The 25,380-nt window shown below is 45.7% G+C and overlaps 1 protein-coding gene across 1 annotated transcript in view; it reads right to left on the bottom strand.

The window, feature by feature from the left end:
• Positions 1 to 24,012, bottom strand: part of HADH (hydroxyacyl-CoA dehydrogenase) — a 47,362-nt gene extending 23,350 nt beyond the window's left edge. Inside the window, exon 1 of the mRNA XM_004748108.3 lies at positions 23,780 to 24,012. Within this exon, the coding sequence (XP_004748165.2) occupies positions 23,780 to 23,911 (132 nt within the window). The 5' untranslated portion in view covers positions 23,912 to 24,012. The remainder of the gene's footprint in view (positions 1 to 23,779) is intronic.
• Positions 24,013 to 25,380: the final 1,368 nt, after the last annotated feature.

The raw sequence follows: 25,380 nt of genomic DNA on the forward strand, positions 1-25,380 counted from the left end.
ACGATTTGCCAATAACTTTTTAAAAAAGATTTTATTTATTTATTTGACAGACAGTGAGAGCAGGAATACAAGCAGAGGGAGTCAGAGAGGGGGAAGCAGGCCTCCCGCTGAGCAGGGAGCCCAATGCAGGGCTCGATCCCAGAACCCTGGGATCACGACCTGAGCCGAAGGCAGGCGCTTAACGACTGAACCACTCAGGCGCCCGTGCCAATAGCTTTTGCAAGGACTGTGGAACAGGTAGTGTGGCTAAAAGTAGGTCACTGGGTCACATTACAGGTAAATACTGCACTCCGTTCATGCCGCAGGTAAGAGGACATGCAGCCTACAAGAAACATGAGTGATACAGGACACCAGCACGACTTAGATGCCCCTCGGAGTCCGAAAAGGCCCTGGCAGAACCACTGCACTGGAACGTCCTTGGATCAACAGTGTGTAGGAGAGGGCACAGTCAGCTGAAGCAAACCTGCCCAGAGAGGACAGGAAGACAGTTGTAACTCACCATCGGGATGCAAGGCTATTGAAACTCAAACTCCAAACTGAAAACCGGAGAGGAAAAGTAACAGAAGAGCACAACTCCACAGCAAAGAGGTCCAAATCCCTGAACCAAGACTTCCGAAGAACACTTATAAAAAATGGAAGTTAATTAACAATAGCACCTCTGACTTCTCCCTGAGCCAGCTCCCTACAGAGACTGCAGGTCTGAGCCTGTGGGACCTGTGGGCAGGAGTCAGGCTGCCGGCTCCCCAGAGCCTGCCTGGGAATCAGGTCAAGGAAGCACTGCCAGGATGGTCTCATCAGCCTGGCTGGGCAACGGCGTTATCTTGATAAAAGGACAGAGGCAAGCAGTGAACTTGCCAAGTTGGCAAAAACGCAGGCCTGCAGGCGGGCAGCAAGTGCCCGCCGATCTGAAGCAAGCCTTCTCCCTGAGTAACAGCCGGCCGCAGCTCAGCTTGCCAACACTTGATCACGTGACACGAACTGGCCCCTCTCACACATGCAGAGTGAAGAAAGCAAGAGCACATTTAGAAACCGTGCAGAAAAGGCGAGCCAGCCGGCCCAAGACTGTTGTCTTCAGAAAGGCCCTTGGCTTGTCCCGGGAAACTCAGACTTGGAGACAGTGCCCATCCTTCCCGGAGGAGAGGGGCTCGCTGTGCCTAACCTGCTGATGCACTGTGGCCCTGCTGCACACCTGCCTGCCTTCCAGGGGTCCGGGACTTGGGTGTGTGCCAGGCAGAGGTACCTGTGTGCCCAGCCCCAGTGAAAGCCCAGGGCCCTGGGTCTCCACCTAGCGTTCCCGGCAGGTGCTCCACATGTGCCATCACACCCGGTTGCCAGAGGAACTGCATGTGTCCCGTGCGACCGCACAGGGAAAGGGCTCTGGAATCGGCCCCTGCTCTCCTTGGACTTTGCCCCTTGCCCCTTTCCTCCTGCTGCTTTCGTTCTGTATCCTTTTGCTGAAATAAACTGTAGCCACGGCCATCATTATGTGCTGGGTCTGCGACTCAATCCACAAACTCAGAGGAGGGGGTGGATTTGGTGAAGAATCCGGACACAGAAACTAAGGAAATAAATCTCCAATTCCAGATGCAGTTAGAGATGAAATTAAATTACTCTGAAGCAGGCAGCTGGCGGGCGCAATAGTTGAATGGGGGCGGGATGATCACTGATGGGGCACCTTGCCTGCAAGGCAGGGGCAGGCAGGGACACTAGTTTTAGGTACCTTCCATTTTTGTTTTGGCTCCTCTGAGTGTCCCTGCGGAATGACACAACTGATTTTCACTTTGTCCCTCTTAACTTCTGACCGAGATCATTCTCGGAATAGGCCAGGAATGACCCCCCACCTCCCAGATTTCTACCTGACTGGGTCCCGATCCTCTTTCCCCCTCTTTACCTCCAGCAGGAATCACTCAGAATTGTTTGCTCCTCAAGGAGTTGGAAAAGAGTATCAAGTACATTTGGCACAAGTTAATACCAAAGCTGAAGGGGACAGAGATAAAGAAAATGAGGGCAGTGTCCCTTTGCTCAGGGACTTTGTAATCACACTGAGAATACACAGGGGAGAGAACTAAGTATGTAAGACTCCATACAGGGAAGTCAAATAAAATAAAAATGGTCACCATGAAGAATCCTGTCAGGAAGCTGAACTCAGAAGGCTGGATAAAAGGAGATCTAGAATGGACCAACTTCCCAAGGAATAAAAGAACTAACCATAAAGAAGTGAGGGGTGATTTCACATCTTTTCTCTAGAAACCCACTTTCAAAGGTATTATAGTCATATTTGATTGTGATAATCATGGGGCATTTTTGGTTATGTAACAGATAAGCCACAATGCTTTCCTTAGACAGCTAACCCTTGAACAACTTGGGGTGAGAGGTGCTGACTGACCCCTGCTGCTGCACCGCTGAAAATCCACATACAATTTTGACTCCCCCAAAAGTTAACTATTAATAGCCTACTGTTGACCATAGGCCTTATAGATAACAATCAATTCACACATATTTTGTATGCTTCATGTATTATATACTGTATTCTTACTATAAAGAAAATGTTCAGAAACTAATAAGGAAAATATACTTACAATACTGTAAAAAAAAAATATATGGGCGCCTGGCTGGCTCAGTCAGTTAAGTGCCCGACTCTTGATTTTGGCTCAGGACGTGATCTAAGAGTTGTGGGGTTGAGCCCCACATCAGGCTCCACACTCAGCATGGAGTCTCCCAGAGTCTCTCCTTCCCTCTGCCCCTCCTCCCCTGCTTACTCTCTCTCAAAATAAAATCTTAAAAAAAAATAATAATAATACAGGGGCACCTGGGTGGCTTAGTTGGTTAAGTGACTGCCTTTGGCTGTCCCTGGGGTCCTGGGATCAAATCCCACATCAGGCTCCCTGCTCTGCAGGGGAGCCTGCTTCTCCCTCTCCCTCACCGACTGCTCCTGCTGCTTGTGCTGTCAAATAAATAAAATCTTAAAAAAAAAAAAAACACAAAAACTGGGGGCACCTGGGTGGCTCAGTGGGTTAAGCCTCTGCCATTGGCTCAGGTCATGGTCTCAGGGTCCTGGGATCGAGCCCTGCATCCGGCTCTCTGCTCAGCAGGGAGCCAGCCTGCTTCTCCCTCCCTCTCTGCCTACCTGTAATCTCTTGTCAAATGGATAAATAAAACCTTTAAAAGAAAAAAAAAGTGTAAAACAATCCATGTATAAGTGGATCACCCGAGTTTAAACCCATGTTGTTCAAGGATCAACTGTAATTGTTTTAAACTGCAAGCAGATTCAAACCTAGATGAGAAGTACCCCAAATATTCAAGTAAACCAGAGATAAGTGCGTTACAAAAACACTAAAATGCAGCCAGGAAAACGCTTAGCTGGAAGAGCATTTTCGGCCTTCGTGCGGACCTTCTTCTCTTATCCAAAGTCCTCTGACAAACTCCCCCTGGCCACTCCTGCCCCCACTGTAAGAAGACACTAGCCAACCCGATCCCGGCCTTGCTTCATCGGAGTTTCTGACCAAGCTCACTGGAGACAGCACGTGTGTAGACCCTGACCAAACACAGCTATTACAACACCGGCTCTCCAGACAATGTCTCAGGAGAGCCAAGTGCACATGTCAAATAACTGTGTCAAAGGGACTGAGTGTGTAACCTTCAGCTTCCTTCTCACCTAGGAGATGCAAGAGATGCAAGGAGGGGCCAGACCTAAGAGAGAGGAAGACAGATCCTTCCTAGTGTACTGTTACTGATCACATTCTTGCTCTGTAAAATTGCACTCAGCTCCACCGGGCCCCATTGGTCTCAAAAAGCTCAATGTTATCTCTCTTTCTCAAGTGACTGGAGTGTTTTCTATGCTCCCAAATGCCTCTACTGGTATTTCTGGTCCAGTGAGAAGGCCACAATTGTCTACTCTGAACAGTTATCCCAAGGAATCTTGTTTTGTTTGTTTTTGTAAATACTTCCTACTTCAGCTTTTCTTTAATTAATTCATAAAACTTCAGGAAAATATGAAGGAAATCTTACGGTAGATAGAAAGGACATTCCTAGGGCGCCTGGGTGGCTCCCTGGGTTAAAGCCTCTGCCTTCGGCTCAGGTCATGATCTTAGGGTCCTGGGATCGAGCCCCGCATCGGGCTCTCTGCTCAACGGGGAGCCTGCTTCCTCCTCTCTCTCTGCCTGCCTCTCTGCCTACTTGTGATCTCTGTGAAATTACAACAACAACAAAACAGCACACACACACACACACACACACACACAAAGAAAGGACATTCCTATTTAAACCCAAAGTGGATATGGTTAGGTCTGAATAAAGAAAATGTAGGCAAAAAAGAGAAAATTAAATTCTCCTGAAATATTTTCCATTTTATGAAGACGTTCTTTAGTGCAGGTCACAATTTATTTGTGTAGAAATCAATGAACGTCAAACTGAAAATTTAAACGTTAAAATACAATTACAACGTTAAATTACAAACCCAGTGATTTCAAGTTATAACAACATTTACATTCTACCCACCTGCAGAGAGCAACCCATCCCAATGTTCTAGTTTCTTGCAATCATCTCTTGCAGAAATACCCTATGGACAGATACCAGGTCAGCAATATCTCGGGGACAACTTCAAGCCGTATTTGTCTTTGCAACCCTAAGTGCCTGGCCCAGACTCAGCACTCAATCTTTACTTGCTAAATAAATGGGCAAACAAAACACAATGTTAGATACTTAATACAATTTCCACAGGATAAGCCTAGTGCTTTTTGACTGTATTTATCTACTCCTGCTGTGTGTCTCAACTGTCCAACACTGAGATGACCCAGGATGCAAGCAGTCTGTCGCCTGACCCCATGCATTCGATGTCAGACTCTCACCCCAGCTGCACGACTCCCATCCCAGAAGCGCTCAGTAAGCTGAGACAGTATTAAGCATGGCTAGACAGCCACAGGCCACTTCATAAAGGCCAGCTTGTTTTTTCTGTTATTAATGCATTTGTCTTATTTCCCCTATGAGATCCCTGAGAGCTGGGAGAGCTTACAAAAATAACAGTCTCTACCCACAATTATCAGAAAGAACACAAGCCCTTAAAATGAACAAACAAACAAAAAACCCAATGCAGCAAAATTCAGAGATGTAATGTACTGAGCATTTACTACGTGCCAGGCACATATTTTGCATTTTCCAAGACTATCTCTGATCAATCCAATAACCGTGCTGAAGTAGACACCATCCTGTTTTGCAAAAAAAGGAATGAAAGAGGTTGAGTCACTTGGCCCAGTATCACTCAGCGGCTAAGCTGTGAAGCCAGAGTTCAAATTCCAAGGCTGTCTGGCTCCAGAACTTTTCTTGTAATCTGGTTAGAGGAGGACAAGGAATGCGGTCTTACTTGTTGAGACAACCACCTTTCAAAATACAGTTAATAATAAAGTATCTTTTCACAAAAATTTCACGCTATTGACTTTTTTTGTATTCTCTTTCCCCCATGCCTTCCTTAGTAACTATTACAGATGTGGTGACATCTATAAAAATTCCTCTTAAATAACATATCAGTTCTTCCCCAGACTGGAGTCCTAATACAAATTCACAGTCCTTACGAAATTGGCAGCACCATTCCATTTTGTACAGGAGGTAAACTGGGGCTCAAAGAGGTTCCATACCTTGTACACAGTCCCACGGTGAGGGTTAGCAAGAGGTGTGATAACATCCTGAAGCAGCCTTTGGTTCCATCAAACCACAGTCACATTCACAGCAAATATGACATGAAAACCAAGAACATCTATCCAGACAGATGACATCTGCCACGTGAGCATGAAAGTCTCAAAAGACACCTGAAACACCCTGTGGTTCTAGAACAGCAGTTCTCCAAGTGTGGGGCCCACACCAGCAGTATCAACCACACCTGGGGGCTTGTCAGAAATGCAAATTCTCAGACTCCACTCCCAACACAATGAATCAGAAACTATGGGTTGGGGCCAGAATTATAACAAACCCTTCCTGGTGATTCTGGTGCTCTAAGATCTGTGCTCCAATCTGGCTGTGGATAAGAATCAGGTGGGGAACATTTAAACCGACCAATGTCCAAACCTCATCTGTGGATACTCTGATTTATGCAGTCTGAAGGCGCTGGCATTTTAAAAATAACCCAAGACAATTTGGGGGGAAGATTTATTTATTTGAGAGAGAGCGAGCCGAGTGGGAGGGAAGGGGCACAGGAGAGGGAGAGTATTAAACAGACCCTGCTGAGTGCAGAGCCCAACAAGGGGCTTGCTCTCAGGGCCCTGATATCATGACCTGACCTGAAACCTAGAGTTGGACACTAAACTGACTGAGAATCAACCTCAAGCTTGATTCTAAGGTGATTCTAATGTGCAGCCCAAATACCAAAGCATCACTTGAAAAGAACCCATCTTCCCTGATTCCTACCCCCACCCCACTCACCCCAGTCCTTCTGGGTTGCCAATTATCTCTTCAAACCACTGAGAAGCCAGAAAATCTCTGTCCCTGTCTTCCTGCTGCCCTGTGGCCATAAGCAAGTTCTAGACGTGATCTAGAAGACACGATCTCGAAGGAAGACTCCTCTCCTCCTTCTCCCCAGGTCCCTGAAGGAAAAGTCAGGCCCCACAAGCTGCTACTTCTGTCTAGGCTTCTTGAACATCAGCGACTTGCCACATCTCCCCTAAAGAAAACTTGCTTCTTAATTCCTTTCTTCAAGGTCAGGCCCTGCACACGTGTTTCCCAATTGTGTCCCACTCCCCTCCCTTGAAATGGCTGCCTTCTGGCCTTGATCTCTAGCCATATTTGCATCTGTACTGATCTTTGAATCTTAACTGATGGCTCCTGGCTAACCCCTAACAGCCTTAAGCCAGCCACTCCCTCTTTCTTCTCCACAAGCCCCAATGCCAAGAAAAATCCTCCGCTCCTTAGAGAAGAAATCCCCTGAAAAACTCCACAACAAATGGAAATCCGAGTCCAGTTTAGAGTCCTTCCTATATGCCAGACACCAGGCCTATCCTATCTCATTTAATTTTATTTAACCAAGTCTCAAGTATTATCAAGTGCCGATTTTTTAAAAAATTTTTTAAAAAAGATTTTATTTATTTATTTGACAGACAGAGATCACAAGTAGGCAGAGAGGCAGGCAGGGAGTGAGGGGGGAAGCAGGCTCTCTGCTGAGCAGGGAGCGTGATGTGGGGCTTGATCCCAGGACCCTGGGATCACGACCTGAGCCGGAGGCAGAGGCTTTAATCCACTAAGCCACCCAGGCGCCCCTCAAGTGTCAATTTTAATGAGATGTCACTTTACAGTTCTGTAGTATTCTCTTGAAAACAATGAAGAGACTAAAACCTGCAATAAAAGAGCACATAATATTATTTTTGACATCTGGAATGGGAAAATTCCTTATGCAGGTACCATTACTCCCACAGCTCATTGCTGACCCTGAGATAAGAAGCACGGAATACAGGTATCTGCAGCATGAGCATTCCGCTAACTGCTGGGAGGCTCGCACTCCTCGGCATTCAGAGCTCCTACATTTTTACCAAGTGCCAGGAACTCTTCTCTTCTCCCACTTCTCTTCAATTTACAGCAGAGTTCCTGGAGGAGGTACTGTATCTTCCCTTGCCACAAATAATACGGCAAACGTTAAGTGTACATACTAGCACTGAGGCCTCATATCTCATCGGTGATAACAATAAAAACACTCACATCACCCAGAAGAGGCTTAAGATTTCAGGATCATCAATGAAAGGAAAACACATAATTTTTTAAATTTCCTACAGAATTTTCAGGGCCCCCAAATCTTCTTTTCATAAAGACCTTAGCCCGAAAAACAATGACCTCATCTAACCTTTCTGGGAATCAAAAGATCAAATGTTAAGAAGGTTTGTACAGCTGAGTTACAAAGTATCAAGAAAACAAAAGAAAAAAAAGGTCACACACTTAAACTGAAATACAGGGCTGAGGCTTGGTTTAACAGCACTCCTCTTTGAGTCGCACGTAATAACAACACACTAGCGCAGGGGTACTACGTCAACAGCAAAAGCCTCCCAGCTGAGTTTCCCCACTCTAAGTTCATCTCTCCCAACCTTACAGATGTTTGTTTCATTTTCTTAAAGTGCAAGTGAGAAGTCTCCATGGGTTCATATCCCTTCCTCCACTAACTACCCAGGTCTAAAAGTGTCGAACTCCTAACTCCTAAGGCCATCCTACACAGTTCCTTCAAGCCTCTTCTTTTTAACCTTAAACCCTCTTTCCCATCTAATTTCTCTCTTTCCTCACTCTTTCTTGTAAGAACTATACCTATCCACTGCTGAGGCCCACTTCTCTCCCATGACAGCGATGGTGGTTAATGTTTATGGCTTTCTGGTGACCCCTCCCCAGTGAAATCCAGAGTCCTTCAAGTGCTTAGGGCTTCATTCACAGCTTTCAGTTACACTCTGGATTGAAGGCTAAGAGCAGAACAAGACTGCTGTGTTATCTTGGAAGCCAAATAATGGTACTGGGGTACACAGTGGGGAAGCCTTTGAGAACAGTCTGGGTAAAAAACGCAGGATTAGAAAATGCTTTCAACAAATGATCCAAAGTCACAGATAAGAAGCTTGGCTTCTTGGAAGTGAGCATTGTTGATCCCCTCCCCAACACCTGTGCTCCTCTATGAATGCAGGGGGGCTACCATTTAAAGTACTATGCTGGCCACATCTCCATGTTCATTCCTTCCACTACTGCCTACCGCCTACGACATGCTCAACATCTCTGTCGCTCGTGCCTCTTCCAGGCTCTGGGATGAGGTAGTGAACAAAACAAGACCCCTGCTCTCAGATAGCTTTCACTCCTCATAAATTACCCAATTTCATCTTCATAACAGCCTTTGGGGTGGCGCTCTAACAATAAGCAACATGCAGGTCTGCAGATGACTGGGATTTGAAGGTAGGGCTGTCTGCATTTGGAGCTCGCATGCTGGCTATTCTAGACCCAAAAGGCACTGCTGGGTCTAAGGGGAACAGTCAAGATCATTAGGAGCTGGGCAAGAGCTAGCCTATTTGGAGCTCAATTACCAGCTGTGAGATGGGAAACTTTCCATGACCTTTGTGGGCCAGGTGGAACAACAGGTTTGTTGAGAGGATTAAACGAGTTATTACATGTTGAACACCCAAAATGGTGCCTGGCATGTCACAAGAGCTCATTATTTTTATTCTAGGCAGCTCCCTTCCTCCTTGTTCGAGGGTCTGAGGCCTAATACTAGATCCAGATATAGCCTCCCACGGTAAATAATTTTATTTTGCTTTTGTTCTTAGACCTTCCAATCCCAAGACTTGTTCCCTTTCTGGTTTTCATTTTCAGGTTTTCCTTTCTTTGTCCTTCTGTCTTTACAGACTGGGATCTCTTTTCATTTAAAAAGAAAATAAGGGGCACCTGGGAAGCTCAGTCAGTTAAGCCAACAGACTCTTGATCTCAGCTCAGGTCATGATCTCAGCAGTCCTGGGACTGAGCCCTGCATCGGGATCGATGCTAAGCAGAGTCTACTGAAGATTTTCTCAGTCTCTCTCTCAAATAAATAAATCTTAAAGAAGAAGAAGAAGAAGGAAAAAAAAAAAAAAAGAGGTGGAGAGGGGCCCCCACAAACTCCCTTAGCCACCTTAAGCTGGCCTTTGTTTCACCACTAAAGTCCTCTGATTACTGTGCGGCAGAGTGGTATGAAGAATACAAGTTCTAGAACTGGACTTTCTAGGTTTAAACCCTGGGTTAGCCACCTACTGCATGACTTCCGGCAAGTTACACAGCCTCTCTGTGGTTTCCTGATGTGTTACAAAGAGCAACACAGTACCTTGCTCACTGGATTGCCACAAATGCATTTAAAGTGCTTAGACCAATGCCAGGCACATAGACCGGCAATGATGCTTGTTAGCTGCCGCTCTGGTCACCAGGCCTGGTGCTTCCACTCTCTCCCCAGCCATGCAGTTCCTAAACCCTATTAATATGGTTTCCTCCATCACCAGTGCTGTAGTTAATTACATATAACTTATCTGTGGTCTTCTAAGCGCTAAAGCCAATGCCTGTTCTCTGACTACGTCTTCTACTTTTCCACAGCCGGGGCACTCTGTCAACTAGACCTTACTTTTTGAAATGCTCTCTTCAATTTCTTATCTCTGTTCCTCTTAGCCATATTTACTTTTTTTTTTTTGTAAGATTTTGTATTTATCTGTCAGAGAGAGAGTGAGCACAACCAGGGGGGAGCAGCAGGCAGAGGGAGAAGCAGACTCCTCGCCAAGCAATGAGTCTGACACAGGACTTGATCCCAGGGCCCCGGGATCATGACCCAAACTGAAGGCAGATGCTTAACCAACTGAGCCACCCAGGCACCCCATATTAACTTCTCTGAATCTTCTCAACCACTGAACAAAGGGTATCCTTCAAGGTTCTGCTTTCAATATTCTTTTCTTCTGCCTCTATCTTTTTCCTTCTGGAATCTCAATCATTCTCATAATTCAAACTGTGCCTACAACTAACATATCCTCTTCTCAGTCATCATCTTGATGTCCTACAGTCATCATCTTGACATCCTAAAACGTTCTCTCTGAGCTTAACTGTACCACTATTCTGACACTCACAATCTGCTACATAACACTTTTTTCTTAATCTAAATCCCTAATTACTGTCCAAAAAAACCTACGCCTTATCCAAGACCCACTTCAAACGCTACCCTCTCTATGAAGCCTTTTTCCAAATGAATGTGCTCTTTTCTCTGTTTTGACACCTCAGAGCTAGATTCTTACTGGTCTTATGCTGCTACTTTATACTGAAGTAAACTGTGTCATTTGGATCTTTGTCTAGCAATCTCTGCTCCCAGGTGAAATTCCTTATGGCATAAACTGATTTGGTCTTTATACCTTCTAGTAATTACCACATGCCTTGCACATGGTGGCTGTCCCAAAAGTAACTGGTAAATACTAAATTCTTTGGAGTAACCTGAGCCTGTACTCTTCTCCAGCCACACCCCACTTCTTCCTCCATACTATTTTATGGCCACCAGGAAGCCCCATTTCCCTTACTGCTGCTTGGGGGTCTCCAGTCATCTTTTAGAATTCAACACAGAGGCTATTTCTCCTTTAGTGACATGTCTCCCAAACTTTCACAGAGGCTATTTCTCCTTTAGTGACATGTCTCCCAAACTTTAACAGAGGTGGTCACTTCTTGGAACCTCTACTGACTTACAGATACAAGAAAATCTTTCATATAGGACTGCAAATACTGAAAGAAAAAGCACAGAGCTGGTGTGAGCCACCAGCTATCAATGGCTGCTCCATTATGTAGGCAGTGCAGTCACCAGGATATGGACACAACAGATAAATCAAAACCAAACTGGTCACAGGTTATTTTATGTTGTAAAATCTTACAAATTTCAGAATAACAGGCACTAACCCATCGGTAGATAGGAGAAAGTCCAGGTGTGAAAGATAAAAGATAAATTGGACATGGGAAAGTTGACCAACACCAACTTTTAATGGTGAACTCAAGATAACACCTAGAGATTTTTTCAAAAAAGCTGTTGTATCATCCACTTCAGAGTCTGAATTTGCTGTTACCCCAAATACCAACACAGGGTGGGTCTGGCACACTCCTATGTGTAGTCCAAGCAGAATTTCCAGTAGAGGCACCTGGGTGGCTCAGCAGGTTAAGCGCCTGACTCCTGACTTCCGCTCAGCTCGTGATCTCAGGGTCTTGAGCATGCCCCACGTCAGGCTCCATGCTCAGCATGGAGTAGGCTTGATATTCTTCCTCTCCCTCCTCCTCTGCCCCTCCACCAGCTTGCTCTCTAAAGAAATAAAGTCTTTGAAAAAAACTCCCATTAATATAAATTTCATATAAATATATATAGTACAATATATGCATATGCCTTTTTTTTGAGAGAGAGAGAGAGAGTGTGTGTGTGTGTGCAAGCTGAGGGTGGGGAAGAGCAGAAGGAGTGACTCTTAAGCAGGCTCCACACCCAGCATGGAGTGCAACTCAGGGCTCAGTATCACCACCCTGAGATCATGACCTGAGCCAAAATCAAGAGTTGGACCCTTAACTGACTGAGTCACCCAGGTGCCCATATACATATGCCTTTTTCACATATACTTTTAAAATGTCCCTTTTTCCTTATCATAAAAGAGGTATCATATAGATCAAGTCAGATCTTATGTATTTAAAAGTCTTACCTTAAGGTACCTAAAAAGATTTACTTATTTCAGAGAGAGAGAGAGAGAGCTCGCGGATGAGCAAGCATGAGCGGAGATAGAGGCAGAGGCAGAGGGAGAAACGGACTCCCAGAGCGGGGACCTCCCCCAAGTGCATCCTGATTCGAGGACCCCAAGATCATGACCTGAGCCAAAACCAAGAATCAGACAGACGCTTAACCAACTGAGCCATCCAGGTGCCACTGGCCTTAGGATATTTAAACCACGAGAACTTTCATCTGTATCAGGTCACATCCCAGATGTAACAGACAGGAACTCTATCTGCCTCCACTAGTTAGTCGTTCATGCTTGTATTTCCTTCTCTGGACATTGAAGTCCTCAAGAGCAGCAACCACGTGGTACATTTTACCCACCCTAAAACCCAGCCCATGCAAGACACTTAATACTGGTGAAAAGAACACATGAATAATAGATTTCTAAAAAGCCTTAGTTCATAAATTATTTTTGGACAGAGTTCTCAATAAGTCATGACTATATAGAATGGCTAAAATTAACAACACAGGAAACAACAGATGTTGGCAAGGATGCAGAGGAATGGGAACCCTCTTACACTGCTGGTGGGAATGCAAACTGGTGCAGCTGCTCTGGAGAACAGTATGGAGGTTCCTCAAAAAGTTAAAAATAAAGCTACGCTATGACCCAGCAATCGCACTCCTGAGTGTTCACCCAAAGGACACAAAAAATATAGATTCGAAGGGATATATGCACAGCAATGTTTATAGCAGCCATTAACAACAGCCAAACTATGGAAAGACCCCAGTGCCCGCTGACTGAGGAACGGACAAAGACGACGTACGTGTGTGTGTGTGTGTGTGTGTGTGTGTGATGGAGTATTATTATCCAGCCATAAAAAAGAATGAAATCTTGCCATTTGCAATGATATGGATGGAGCTAGAGGGTATTATCCTAAGCAAAGTAAGTCAGAGAAAGACAAATACCACATGATTTCACTCATTTGTGGAATCTAAGAAACAAAACACATGAGCATGGCAGTGGGGGAAAGAGAGGCAACCAACTCTTAATTATAGAGGACAATCTGAGGGCTGCTGGAGGGAAGGTGGATGGGGGTTTAGGCTGGACGGGTGATGCGTATTAAGAAGGCACTTATGATGAGTATGTAAGTGACTAATCACTAAATTCTTCATCTGAAAGTTAACACTGTATGTTAATTGGAATTCAAAAAAAAAAAAACTTGAAAAAAAAGCCATGACTGTAACTTGAAACTATAACAACTTTCCCATAACTTTCAAGTTGCTTATGAAAAATCACATTGCTTTGAAAAGTACAGTAACACCAACAGAAGGAGCTAATAAACACAGTCCTTTAGTCAATGCTACAAAAGTCTCTGTTATGTTGGCAAGCACATTAACTGTTTTCTGGCACTGGTGGTTAAGATGGCAGGCAAAAGCAGAACTGAAAGACAACTGCTGTGCAGTATGAGTGATTTAAAAAATGAACTTATGCTTAATTTCCTCCAGCATGTGAACGGGCCTTGTACCCTTTTATCAAAGGGGTTGTGGGCAAGGCTAGAGGCATGCAAACCCTGTATTTGTGACCATCTGAGGGGCACAAGTGTGAGCCACATCAAGGATGGCCACAGACACACAGGTTGTTTCTCTATCACACCAGGGAAATGAAGGCACCTTAGCTTCTGACAACTGCTACACAGTCAGAGATGAGCAAAAGCATTTATTGTTCATGTTTATTAGCTACTGATAATTAGCTACAGATTTTTAGATCAGAAAGACACCCTAACAATCAGTCAGTGTGGTGGCTTTCAAACTTTTTTAACCATAAAATCCTTCTACAGGAATGCATACGGAAGAGCGATACGTAAAACAGAGGTCAGGGGAGGGAGGTCTGGGAACCACTGAGGAGACTCAGAGAACCCTGACAGTCCATCAGAGCTTTAGTGTAAAAATCTCTAACCTAGTCACATCCCTTAGGATGGCTATGACAAAAAAACAAATGAATGAACAAAAACCAGAAAATAAGTCCTGGCAAAGATATGGAGATATAGGCACCTTTGCCCACTGCTGATGAAAATGTAAAATGTTGCAGCTGCTTTGGAATATGTTACAGTAATTCCTAAAAAATGGAAAAATTACATATTACCCAGCAATTCTACTTCTAGTTATATACCCAAAAGAACTGAAACCAAGGACTCTCAACAGCCCTTGTTAGTTCTATGTATACCCATATTTACAGCAGCATCAGTCACAGTAAGTGGAAGCAACCTGAGTGCCCCAAGACAGATAACTGGAGAGACAGAATGTGGTATATACATCACTCCATTAAAAATATTCCAGTGTACTATTATTCCTTAGACAGGAAGGTAACTTGGACACATGGTACAACACAGATGAACCTTGAAGATATAATATTAAGTGAAATAAGCTAGTCACAAAAAGAAGACTACTGTATGATTCCACTTAGGTCCCTAGAACAGTCAGAGACAGAAAGTGGAACGGTGGCTTCTAAAGGCTGGGAGGGATGGGGGGAAGTTATCGTTCAATGGGTACAAAACTTCAGTTTTGCAAGATTCAGAGTTCTGGAGATAGATGATGGTGATGGTTTTCCAACAATGTGTATATGCTCAAATATCACTGCACTGCATACAGGTCTCCCCCACTATCTGGAAGTAGAGCATTCCCATAACACCTTTCGTTAGCCAAAATGGTATAAAGTGAAAAAGCACTTATCATTAATGTATACGGGAAAATTTTGAACCTCCTCAGACCCCAAAAATAACCTCTTGAGCTCTTTTGATATGTTAGGACACATCTTGCTGATGCATACACAAAATAAACGAAGATAAAGCACAGGTGCTCGCAGACACAGTTCAAAGCCCTGGTGGCTCGGGCTGAGCATGGTTCCCAGGGGCTCTGAGCGTGGTTCCCAGAAAGGAGCCCCTCCAGCTGTGCATGGCCTCTCTCACCACAGCCCCGCCTCTCTCACAGCTGGCAGCCAAACAAGTGCTGAATGCTTTTTCACCTATTTTTGTAACAGCAAAAGTCCTCCATGGCTTTCCTTCAGTTACCAAAAAGAGACTGATGTAGATCTTTCAGAAAAGCAGTATGGCATAATGCAAGCTCTTGGAAGATGGGCGGAAACCCACATGTAAAAATGGCTAAAATGATCGATTTTATGTTATGCCTATTTTACCACAATTAAAAAAACAAAAAACAAGAAAACAAAAAACCTTTGTTCGATCCCAACACAACACTTTCATTTTCCTGAGGAAAGAAACAGAACTAAAGCAGAAAAACCATTCACGTAAGATCACACTACAGGTAGTAGCGTTCTACCCAAAAAGGCACTTCCATCTATAGCACTTATTCCACCAAACTCTTCAATGGTCCCTGGGAACCAAAGAATAGAACTTCAGTTCCCACATACAGCTTGCGAAGCCCTCCACAGTGGAGACTCACCTCTGCTCCAGACGCACCGCTCCCTGATGCCGACCACTTCACCACCACGGCCTCCACGTCTACTACTGTCTCCTCTCCTGGCCTCTGCTCGGTCCATGCCATCTCCGCAGCTTCCCCTCACTAACTAAGCCTCAGTATCGCACAGACAACGTCTAAGTTTCACACATACTAAGTGCTGAGTACACAGATAATAAGTAAGATCACAGATCACTTGAGACCTCCCACCCCAAGATCTTAGCTCTGGGCTAGCTGTCCCTCCTGCGCTCCGGTAATGGCCCAGCACCCATCTCACTGCTCTGACCATCTGTTTCAGCCTTGTCTTCCCTACTTCCCCACCGTAGGCTCCCGACAAAATGTCATTTGTCTCTGTGTACTGGGCACCAAGACCAAGGAAATACCCCCGGGAAATACCCACCCCAGGAAATACCGACCAAACAGAGCTGGTAGGAAAGCTAAGATGAGATCAGATCTCCTGAAGGTCCAGGGTTCTTTTCATCAGTGTAGCTGAAGGCCCCCCGCCAATGTGAAAATAATTATATTACCAGAGGTTCTTACTTAGAAAAGAATTTCATGTGTTGCGCCTGCAAAGAAACCACACTCATTCTTCTTGAATTATGCAGCAGTGCCCCCCAAGTTATTCCCAACTTTTGAGGAAGAGATGGCAGTGGAGAAATGGAACAGAAAAATAAAGGTCTTTTGTTCGTTCCCCCATAGACAGCTGTTGTTCTTACAATAAAGAGGGCTCTGCCTACCATTTTTAACTTGAGCAACCATAATTTTTTTTTAAAGATTTTATGTATTTATTTGACACACACAGAGAGAGATATCACAAGTAGGCAGAGAGGCAGGCAGAGAGAGAAGGAGGGGAAGCAGGCTCCCCGCTGAGCAGAGAGCCCGATGCGGGGCTTGATCCCAGGACCCTGAGATCATGACCTGAGCCGAAGGCAGTGGCTTAACCCACTGAGCCACCCAGGCGCCTGAAGCAACCATAATTTTAGTGAGCCCATTAGGAACTCCTGTTTTTTGTTTTTTTAAAGATTTTATTTATTTATTTGACAGACAGAGATCATAAGCAGATAGAGAGGTAGGCAGAGAGAGAGAGAGAGGAGGAAGCAGGCTCCCCACTGAGCAGAGAGCCCGATGTGGGACTCGATCCTAGGACCCTGAGATCATGACCTGAGCCGAAAGTAGAGGCTCAACCCTCTGAGCCACCCAGGCGCCCAGGAACTCCTGTTTTGTATTGTAGTACCTACCCACTGAAAGACCTTGAGGACAAGCAATCTATAATGGAAAGAAATTTATTTGAAGGCTATGTCCTCATATTTCCATGACTTCCCTAGCCTTGGTGGAAGGCAGGCTTAGCCAGAGAAAAATATTTTTAGACCAGGGTGCTTCAGAGCTGTAAAAATAGGCCAGGTAAAGAGCACACTTGTCAAAGCCCCAGAGTACTCCAGCCACTGGGCCAAGGAAGCAGGCCAAGCAGAAGCATGCTGGTTTTATGTATTTTTGCAAACAGATCACCAGATCTGAAGCAGCTTCTCCAAAGCATAACCTGAATGGTAAGTGTATGAGAACTCTGTCACCTGGTACAGAGCGCTGTCTCATACGCCTCTACACGACAGGAGGTTCGTGGGGCATCAGCATTACGCTGCCTCCGAAAACTACTCTGACTTCCTTCCAACACCCAAAATAAGTGCACCAAGTGAGCACTCATGATGCTGACTATAGCCAGACATTGCTTTTCCTCTGCATCAAGGCCCGCCCTTGAGCACATGATTGGATTCAGGAAGGAAAAAAGTCATAAATCAGATGTGTCTCTCAGAGCTGGCAATTCTGGGTTTATGATTATCTCCGATTGTGCAATCCCTTCAACTCTGCCATCCGCGTGGGCTGTCTTCGCTAGCTTCAACAATCCAAAAAAAGGCATTCCACTGAGGCTTTCAATCACGACTGCCACCATAACCAGCTGGTTGATTCTTAGAACAGTGTAATTGATTAGCTGGCTTTTTTTTTTTTTACTTGATTTTTATATTTCAAAAAGGATTTCTAAAAAGCCAAAGAAATGTGCCTTCATTTTCAGATGAGAAGAACACTTTTTTTTAAAATTCGGTAAGCATCTGGATTTGGTAACATAGAGGAAAATAACTTCTCTCCCAGGACTGTCTCCTCCCATCTCCCACCAATTCCGGGAAGGAGAAGGGGCAACTGGACATATCACTAGCCATCAACAAACCCTTGGTTTGACCCAGCTCTCCAAGATGTTGCCATGATGAATGCTTTCTGAGTAGAAAAGACAGTCACAAATCCAAACTGCTCTCCGTAAGATGAGTACGGCAGTGTCTGCTAGAATGAATGGGTCTTGCTAAAGGACCAATTAAGAGGCTCCCACAACGATTTGAGGATCAATGCCCGGTCCAGAAATTACAAAGGGGAGTGCAGGGGAAAGAACACTCCTCACAGAGAAAAGCCGCAGAGCCTTTTGCAGAATAGAAGAGACTCCGACCGTGACCTCAGCCTCAGAGTGTCTGTGGCTGGAGGAACAACAGTGGTAATGACAGAGGGAGGAACGACGCAGGGAAAGCTGGAGGGACAAAGGAAGGGAACTGGCTGAATGATTAAGTCTTGGCTGCAGTTTAAGTCTATTCTTGGCAGAAAGGTGGCATCAGGGAAGCCAAATAGAGATCACCAGGGAGTGATTCCTACTTCGAGTCTAGAACTAAGGAGAGGTCAAGCTGTTATCTACTGATTCCAGATACCCATGAAAGATCCCCCCCACTCGCGGAGACCACCCTTCTCTCCACAACACAGCAGAGGCCAGAGGTCCAGGCAGAATTGTGCTTACCTCAGCTTCGGGGATCAGACACCTTCAAAGACAGTGAAAAGAACTGAGAATAGAGACGTCATCCCTGGATGGGTCTCACAAATCCACAGGAAAGCCACATTTACCAGATAGTTGCCACTGAACATGCTAGAGAAGCCACCACAGCTCTTTGCGTGGTTGGCTCTCCCAACACTGTGAGGCAATCCTTGCTTGCAGGTAAGGCAAAAGGCAGAGAGGGGTTAAGAGATTCCCCTAAGGTTCCTACGGCAGGGGCCAGGTAGAGCTGAGGGCCAGGCTCTGGGAGGCACCTCCTCCTCTGCTCACTTTCAAGGGTTGGACCACCCCTCACCAGAAACGACTGCATTGTTCGTATACCCTAGGCAGACACAGGATAGACAGCAGCAGTACAATCTCCCTGTGGGCCCTCGAGAGCTAGGCAGTGAGGGGTGTGCCTAAGGCAGACTGGGAGAAGACAGAAGTGGAGGAAAAGAAATCAGAAACTCAAGCAAGGGATAGGAAACAGTGAGGGCTCTATCTAGGACATGGTAGAGAAAACCCCAAACCTGACTGAGGTGCCATTTCGGCTCTACAATGGCCAAATGTATTCTTTGGCATTCTTTTTTTACCTGTTTGCCCCAAGTTTTCTACAGCATCTCCAGGCCCACCCAAGTCCAATGACTAACAAGCTGAAAGAGGCTGGTCTGACTGTCCATCGTGGATCATGAAGATCACAGAAGAGCCCAGTAAAGAAGTGAACAACGCCACAAGAAAGGAGGGAACAGCTTCAGGACAAATACATCCCACACCCTTGAGGGGGCAGTTAACACCGGAGTAAAAACATTCCCCTCCAGAAAGAACACCAAAAGGACAGCTGAGAGCCAGGTAACCATGCCAGTCCCCTGTGATCTTGAAACTTATCCCAGGTCACTGCACTGTTTCCAAGCACAGTTCAACGGAGACATATTCACTGTAGCAAAAAAGAAAGAAAGAAACAAAAAAGTAAACAGTACAGAGCAGTTGTGGCCACTCTCCTATTCAGCATCAGAAAATTCAGAGTTTGGGGCATGAACAAATTCAGTGGCTGGGAGGAAAAAAGCTCTCAAGTCCACTTTAGTCTTATGGAGCACCACAAAGTAACAAGGCTTAGAACACTCTTCCCAGCCATACTCCAACTTTTATAGTCTAAGGAGCCCCCCCACCCCAGAAGAAGTGTGTACTTTTTGTTTCTTAACGGGGTGGGGGGGAGCTCTGGATGAGAATAATCAGGCCTCCAACCTCTTCTACACTTTCTTATTTCTTCAAAGAAGTAGAGTGCATTAAAAGGAAGGTTGTACCAGGAGCCCTGGAGGAATCCACCTTCTGAAACGGCCATTTCCAGGGAGCCCGCTGACTCCCCTGCCCCTGCCCAGTAACTCAAGGAAAGCTATGGTCTCTCTGGGTGCCTCAGATGAAAAAAAGGCAACAAAGCAAAGTTCAGAAAGGACTCATTCGATAAACAGAAGAAATGCAGAGCCAGTAGCTTTCTTCCTTTTCTCCCCTCCTTCACAGAATAAAAAACAACCTGCCCCTCACTCAAGGGTCATTTAATTCTATAAGCTTCTTTGCTGGCCTAAGTATTTGGCTATAGCTGAACTGGTAATCAGAACCAAGTCAGAAGTCTGTAATGGGCAACAACACAGGTTAACCTTACTAATTATTAACCTGCAGCCTAAGGGATTTTTTTTTTTAATTTAAAACAAACAAAAATGACAGGCAAAGTAGATGCTCTAAGAGAATACACATGTACAAATGGTCTGTGCTCTGATCAAATGTAATGAAGCACAAACCTCACTTATCTGAAACTGTTAAATTGCTTGAGAAATGTGTTAGGCTCCCACAAAATCTAGTAAAAAAAATTTTTTTTTTAATCCTACTCAGCATGAAATGGGACACTTGGCAAAAGGATACATTTTACAAAAATTTAAAATTGTAACTGGAACTACACCCTGAATAAAATTCAAACTACTTCAGAAAGAGTTCAGGGAAGTGAAGATAAATGCAGAGCTGAGATGCTAGTTTGTGCTTGTGTTTCTACGGCTTCAGTGAGGATCTACCATGGGTGAGAGGACAGTAAAAAGCGACTTCCCTCTTTTCAGAGGTCCATTAGCAAACCAACCACAGTATCAACCAGCATTTGTATTCAAGATTAAGCAAGTTGGGGGGTGCCTGGGGTGGCTCAGTGGGTTAAGCCTTTGGCTCAGATCATAATCTCAGGGTCCTGAGATAGAGCCCTGCATCAGGGTCCCTGCTCAGCGGGGAGCCTGCTTCCCCCTCTCTCTCTACCTGCTGCTCTGCCTATTTGGGATCTCTCTGTGTCCAATTAAAAAAAAAAAATTTTTAAAATGATTAAGCAAGTTGGAACCAAATCATACCAATATTCTCCATCTAAATAATACAGTCCTACCTCTGCAGCAACAATCAGAGTTGTGAGTGGATATGAGGGGAGAAGGTCAAATGGACAAAGATGACCACAATGAAGAGAAGTAATTGCAAAGGCAGCTAACATTTTGTGAGCTCTTATTAAGTGACAGACACTGTGCTAAGTGTTTGAATTTTGCTAATTCACTCAATCCTCCCCATACTCCTACCAGGCTAGTACTAGTATTAGTCCTACTTTTAGAAATAAGTAAACTAAAAAAAAAAAAAAAAGTAAACTGAGGCCAGAGGCTAAGTAACTTTCCCATGTTAACACAGCTGGCATGTGAAGCTGAGCCAGCATAAAAATCATCGAATTCCTCATACTGAAGTGGACCCATTCTCTATTCAAAACACATCAACTAATTCTTCAGTGGCACTCAATCAGCAAAACAGACTTACCCAGTGCCAAAAAACCATAGGGCAAGGAGCATAAAGAATGAGGTGATACTGCCTGGGACCGCATGCCGCAGGACAGAATGCAAACACAGATCCACTAAACCACCCAAAACATCAGCGAAACCACCAGAGGCACCCAGGTTCTACAGGAAAGCATGGTTTCCCGCCACAGGATTAAAGCTGTCACCTGAAGTGGGTGAGGTTCTTTTAAACCTTGTTATGTAAGATTGGAACTATGTTCCTTATGAATGTTCACTTCTTGGACTTCCAGTCTTCCCCCCTCCCCCCCTGAGCCCCACACCCAACTTGGGGCTCAAACTCAAGGCACAGATCAAGAGTCCCACTCAGCTGACTGAGCCAGCCAGGCACCCCTAGACTTCTGGTGTTTATCAGCTTTCAGAATGACAATTCCATTATGTTTCCAACTAGCGGGGTAAAAAAACATTTCCCCCTTAATGAAAAGGCACTCCTTGTTCCAACTACTCAAGGATTTGACCCACAAGTATGTGTTTCCATCAATGTCAGTCATTTCTCCCCACTCCTTTCTCAAGTGAATGCTCCATTACCATACCCGTAATTTTAGGAGCTACCTTTATGCCTTTTCATGGATACCTTTTTCATGGTATCCAATAATGGATGCAGAATTGCAAGAACTGAGCAATCCCATTTTGTACAAAAGTTGAGGTGATGCTTTCTACACAGTTTCTGATCTTCTTCCACTGATGTCTTCAAGGTACTGTCCATTTCCTATACTGTTCTTAGAGACTAAAGCCCTCCCTAATAACTTGTCACCAAGACATTGTTTAAGTGTTTTTAAGTCAATACATTATTTTACACCTGCCTGCAATAAATTTCACTCTCATAACCTTGGGAGATTTTGGTGGAGCAGAAGGAATACAAGTGCGCTCAAGGCTAAGCTCTCTTCAAGTATGTTACATGTGGAACTTCTAGGTTAGAGGGACTTACACCTCCTCACAAAAAACAGATTACTGGAACACCGTAACCTAGCAGTCAGGGTATCCAACAATAAAAATGGCAATATATGTCCAAAAACACAATCTCAGAAGAAAAAAAAGGAGAAACTATAAGAAGTCAGATGGATAAAAACATTTTTAAACATTCTGTTTTTAAGAGAAAATATGAATATGCTGCAAAAAAAAAAAAACTGCAGGGAGAATTAAAATATATAGTAGTAATAAAAGATTTTTTTAGAGAGAGAAAAAGGGAGACAGGGAGGAGAAGGAGAGGCAGAGGGAGAAAGAGAATCCTAAGCAGGCTCCACACTTAGCACCAGGTGGGGCTTGATCCCACAACCCTGAGATCAAGACCTGAGCCAAAAGCAAGAGTCTGACTTAACTGCCTGAACCACCCGGGCACCCCAGAAGACATTTTTAAAAAGCAAGCATGGAAGTGTGGGCTTGGTTGCAAACAGACACTGAAAAAATAAAACATTCTTGACTGTAGCCACTGAAGTCCAGCACTCCCTTAAGAGAAACTTGGTAACTGCCTGCCCCACCCCCTCCACAATACAAGTTGCAAAGGGCTGGAACGCTAAGAACAAAGTCAGCTAAGAAAATCACAGTTCTTCAATATGAGCTGGAATGTAAGCGCTAAAAATAAATAAATAAATAACAAGTATCACAGTAACCATGTAATCAGTTGCACAACTGACCCCGTACTACTCAGCTCAGGCGAACAGGGCAGAGTCCTGAAGATGAACAATTAGATTAGACACTCTTCCTGGGCCCTCAGCCACTCTACTCCCACTCTCCCCAGAACCTAAACCGCACTGTTCTTTGCAAAAAAGGGTAACAGGTCAAAGTTGCGCAGCCAACGCGCTTGCAATTGGAGGGAGTCCCAGGGCCTTGGAAGCTTCGGTTAGGTCACTTTACAAAGTGCTACCAAAAGGATGACTATTACCTTTCATTGTAACCCATAAGCAAAGGAAACACACGGCGGGGGCGGAAAAGAGAGATCATTCAGAAGAGCAGAAAACGGCTCTAACAAAGACTGGAGAATTAGAAAACACGGAATAAAAACAAAACTAACTGATCGCAGTCCGGGTCTCCGGAAGCAAATTCGGTCTAAGCCGAGCAGCGAGCGCGCAAGTTATTCCTCAGTATTGTGCACATGGAATACTATCTTCTCTGCACGGCCCGATTCCGAAGTGCATTCAGAAACACTTTCCACAGAGCCTCCGTCGGACCCTGGGGGCGGCTGGAATTTAGAGACCAGGAACCGGAGGCTCAGTCCAAGGACATTCGTTCTTTGGGGGACTGCAGGAGTCAGGCCCAGACTCGAGACTTTTCAACTGCACGGGTGGGGGGCGGGATGGCATCTCCTCCGGCTTCCCGCGGACGCCGGCCTCCCGGCGGAGCAGCCACGCGGGGTCTCCGCTGGCCAGGACCGGCCCGGAAGCGTCCGCAGCAAACCGAGCGGGGTACGCCGCCCACCCCGCCGCTCACCTGGGCGATGCCGGCGCCCATCAGCCCGCCACCGATAACCGTCACGTGTTTGACGATGATTTTCTTCGCCGAGGCCGAGGCAGTGGACGAGGAGGACACAGAGCGCACGAGCTGCCGCGTTACAAAGGCCATGCTGCAGACACAAAGGCGGCGACAGCGATAAGACCTCGCGAAGTTAGCCGCGGCACTGGCCCTCGCAGTTAGGTGACCTCTGGGGGGCGGAGACCGAGGCGGTGCCTCCGTCCCGCCCGCCCCCGCGTTCAGTGACATCATCGGCGGCGGGGGTGGAGTCTCGAGGTGCGCCCCGCCCATTGGCCCGGGCCGGCGGGGAACCGCGTTCTAACGGCGGGGCGCGGCTTCCGGCCCAGCGCGGGCGGGCGCGGCTACGGCCTTCAGGCGGGGAAAGGGGCGTGGTCGCGGGGGCGAGGAGGGAGCGCGCGCGGGCGAGCAGCGGGGGGCTCCCTGCGGCCGCGGGGCGGGGCTTCGGTCCCCGCGCGGTGCAGGCGTCTGCTCGGAAAAGGCGCAAGCAGCTCGTGAGATGAAGCGCGGGCGGTTAGGTTAAATCCTCGCCCTTGAGGCGTGTGCGTCTATCGGCGCCGGATACAGACTTGCAGATTCGCAGTAGTGATCATTTTTTAATGCGGTGGGTATTGGCCGTTCCTGCGGAAACGGAAGGAAACAAACTGCTCGTACCCAAAACAAACGGCTGCGGACCCCTGGTCGCAACACAGAGAACAGGCCCGCGGGAGGGAAAGGGCGTTGACCTGTGGGGACCCATGTCGACGTCAGCGTCTATCAGTGCAGTGAAAGTGGACGGTTGAAGGTCGAAAAGCAGCCGTTGTGATGTAACGTGCATAGGAAGCGGAGGAAAAGATGCCTCGCCACGTAACGGAAGATGGGGTCAGTCTTCTCGTTCATGTGAATGATTTCTGGTTACCGTACTTTAGTAATCCACAGTCTTTATTATTTTTAAATACATAATAAGACTCCACAAACACACCATCCAAACAAAAATCGGCCTCTCCTGTCGGAAGGAATCCACACAGTGAACCCAGTGTTCGCCATTCCTTTGCTTTGGTCTCATTTTTTATCGAATTCTGTAAGATGATGGGAGAAGTTCTGTTGCTCAGAGCTCTGTTAGGATTGGAGCAATACTAGGGTCACTGCTGCTTAAGGAGACAGCGTTACATCCGAGTAACTAAAATCCAATGAGTGCTAGAATGTAGCAAATGCAAAAGCCAGTGGGACTGGAAATGGAGAAGAAAGATTACACAGAGAACACTAGTAACTTGAAAAACAATGAAGAGAGAATTCTAGGCAGAAGCAGCAGCCGCCCATTAAAAAGTAGAAACAAGAAAATATTGCGGGGGCGGTGGGACAGAGGGATTAGGTGTGGTTAGAAATGAGGCTAGGATGCTGGATTAGGGGGACGTGTGGAGGTTTCTTGAGGTGGATTTTAGCTTTCAGTTCTCATTTACAAGTTGTGTCTCACCCAAGGCCAGATGTCCAAACATAGTCTAGCACTGCCACAATAAACACTTTCTAATTAAAATGTGTGTAATGTACAACAGTGCCCAAGGATGCTATATTATCAGATTGTG

This window comes from Mustela putorius, unplaced genomic scaffold, assembly GCF_011764305.1.
Source record: "Mustela putorius furo isolate JIRA1106 unplaced genomic scaffold, ASM1176430v1.1 tig00000868_pilon_pilon_pilon, whole genome shotgun sequence".
Lineage (NCBI taxonomy): Eukaryota > Metazoa > Chordata > Mammalia > Carnivora > Mustelidae > Mustela > Mustela putorius.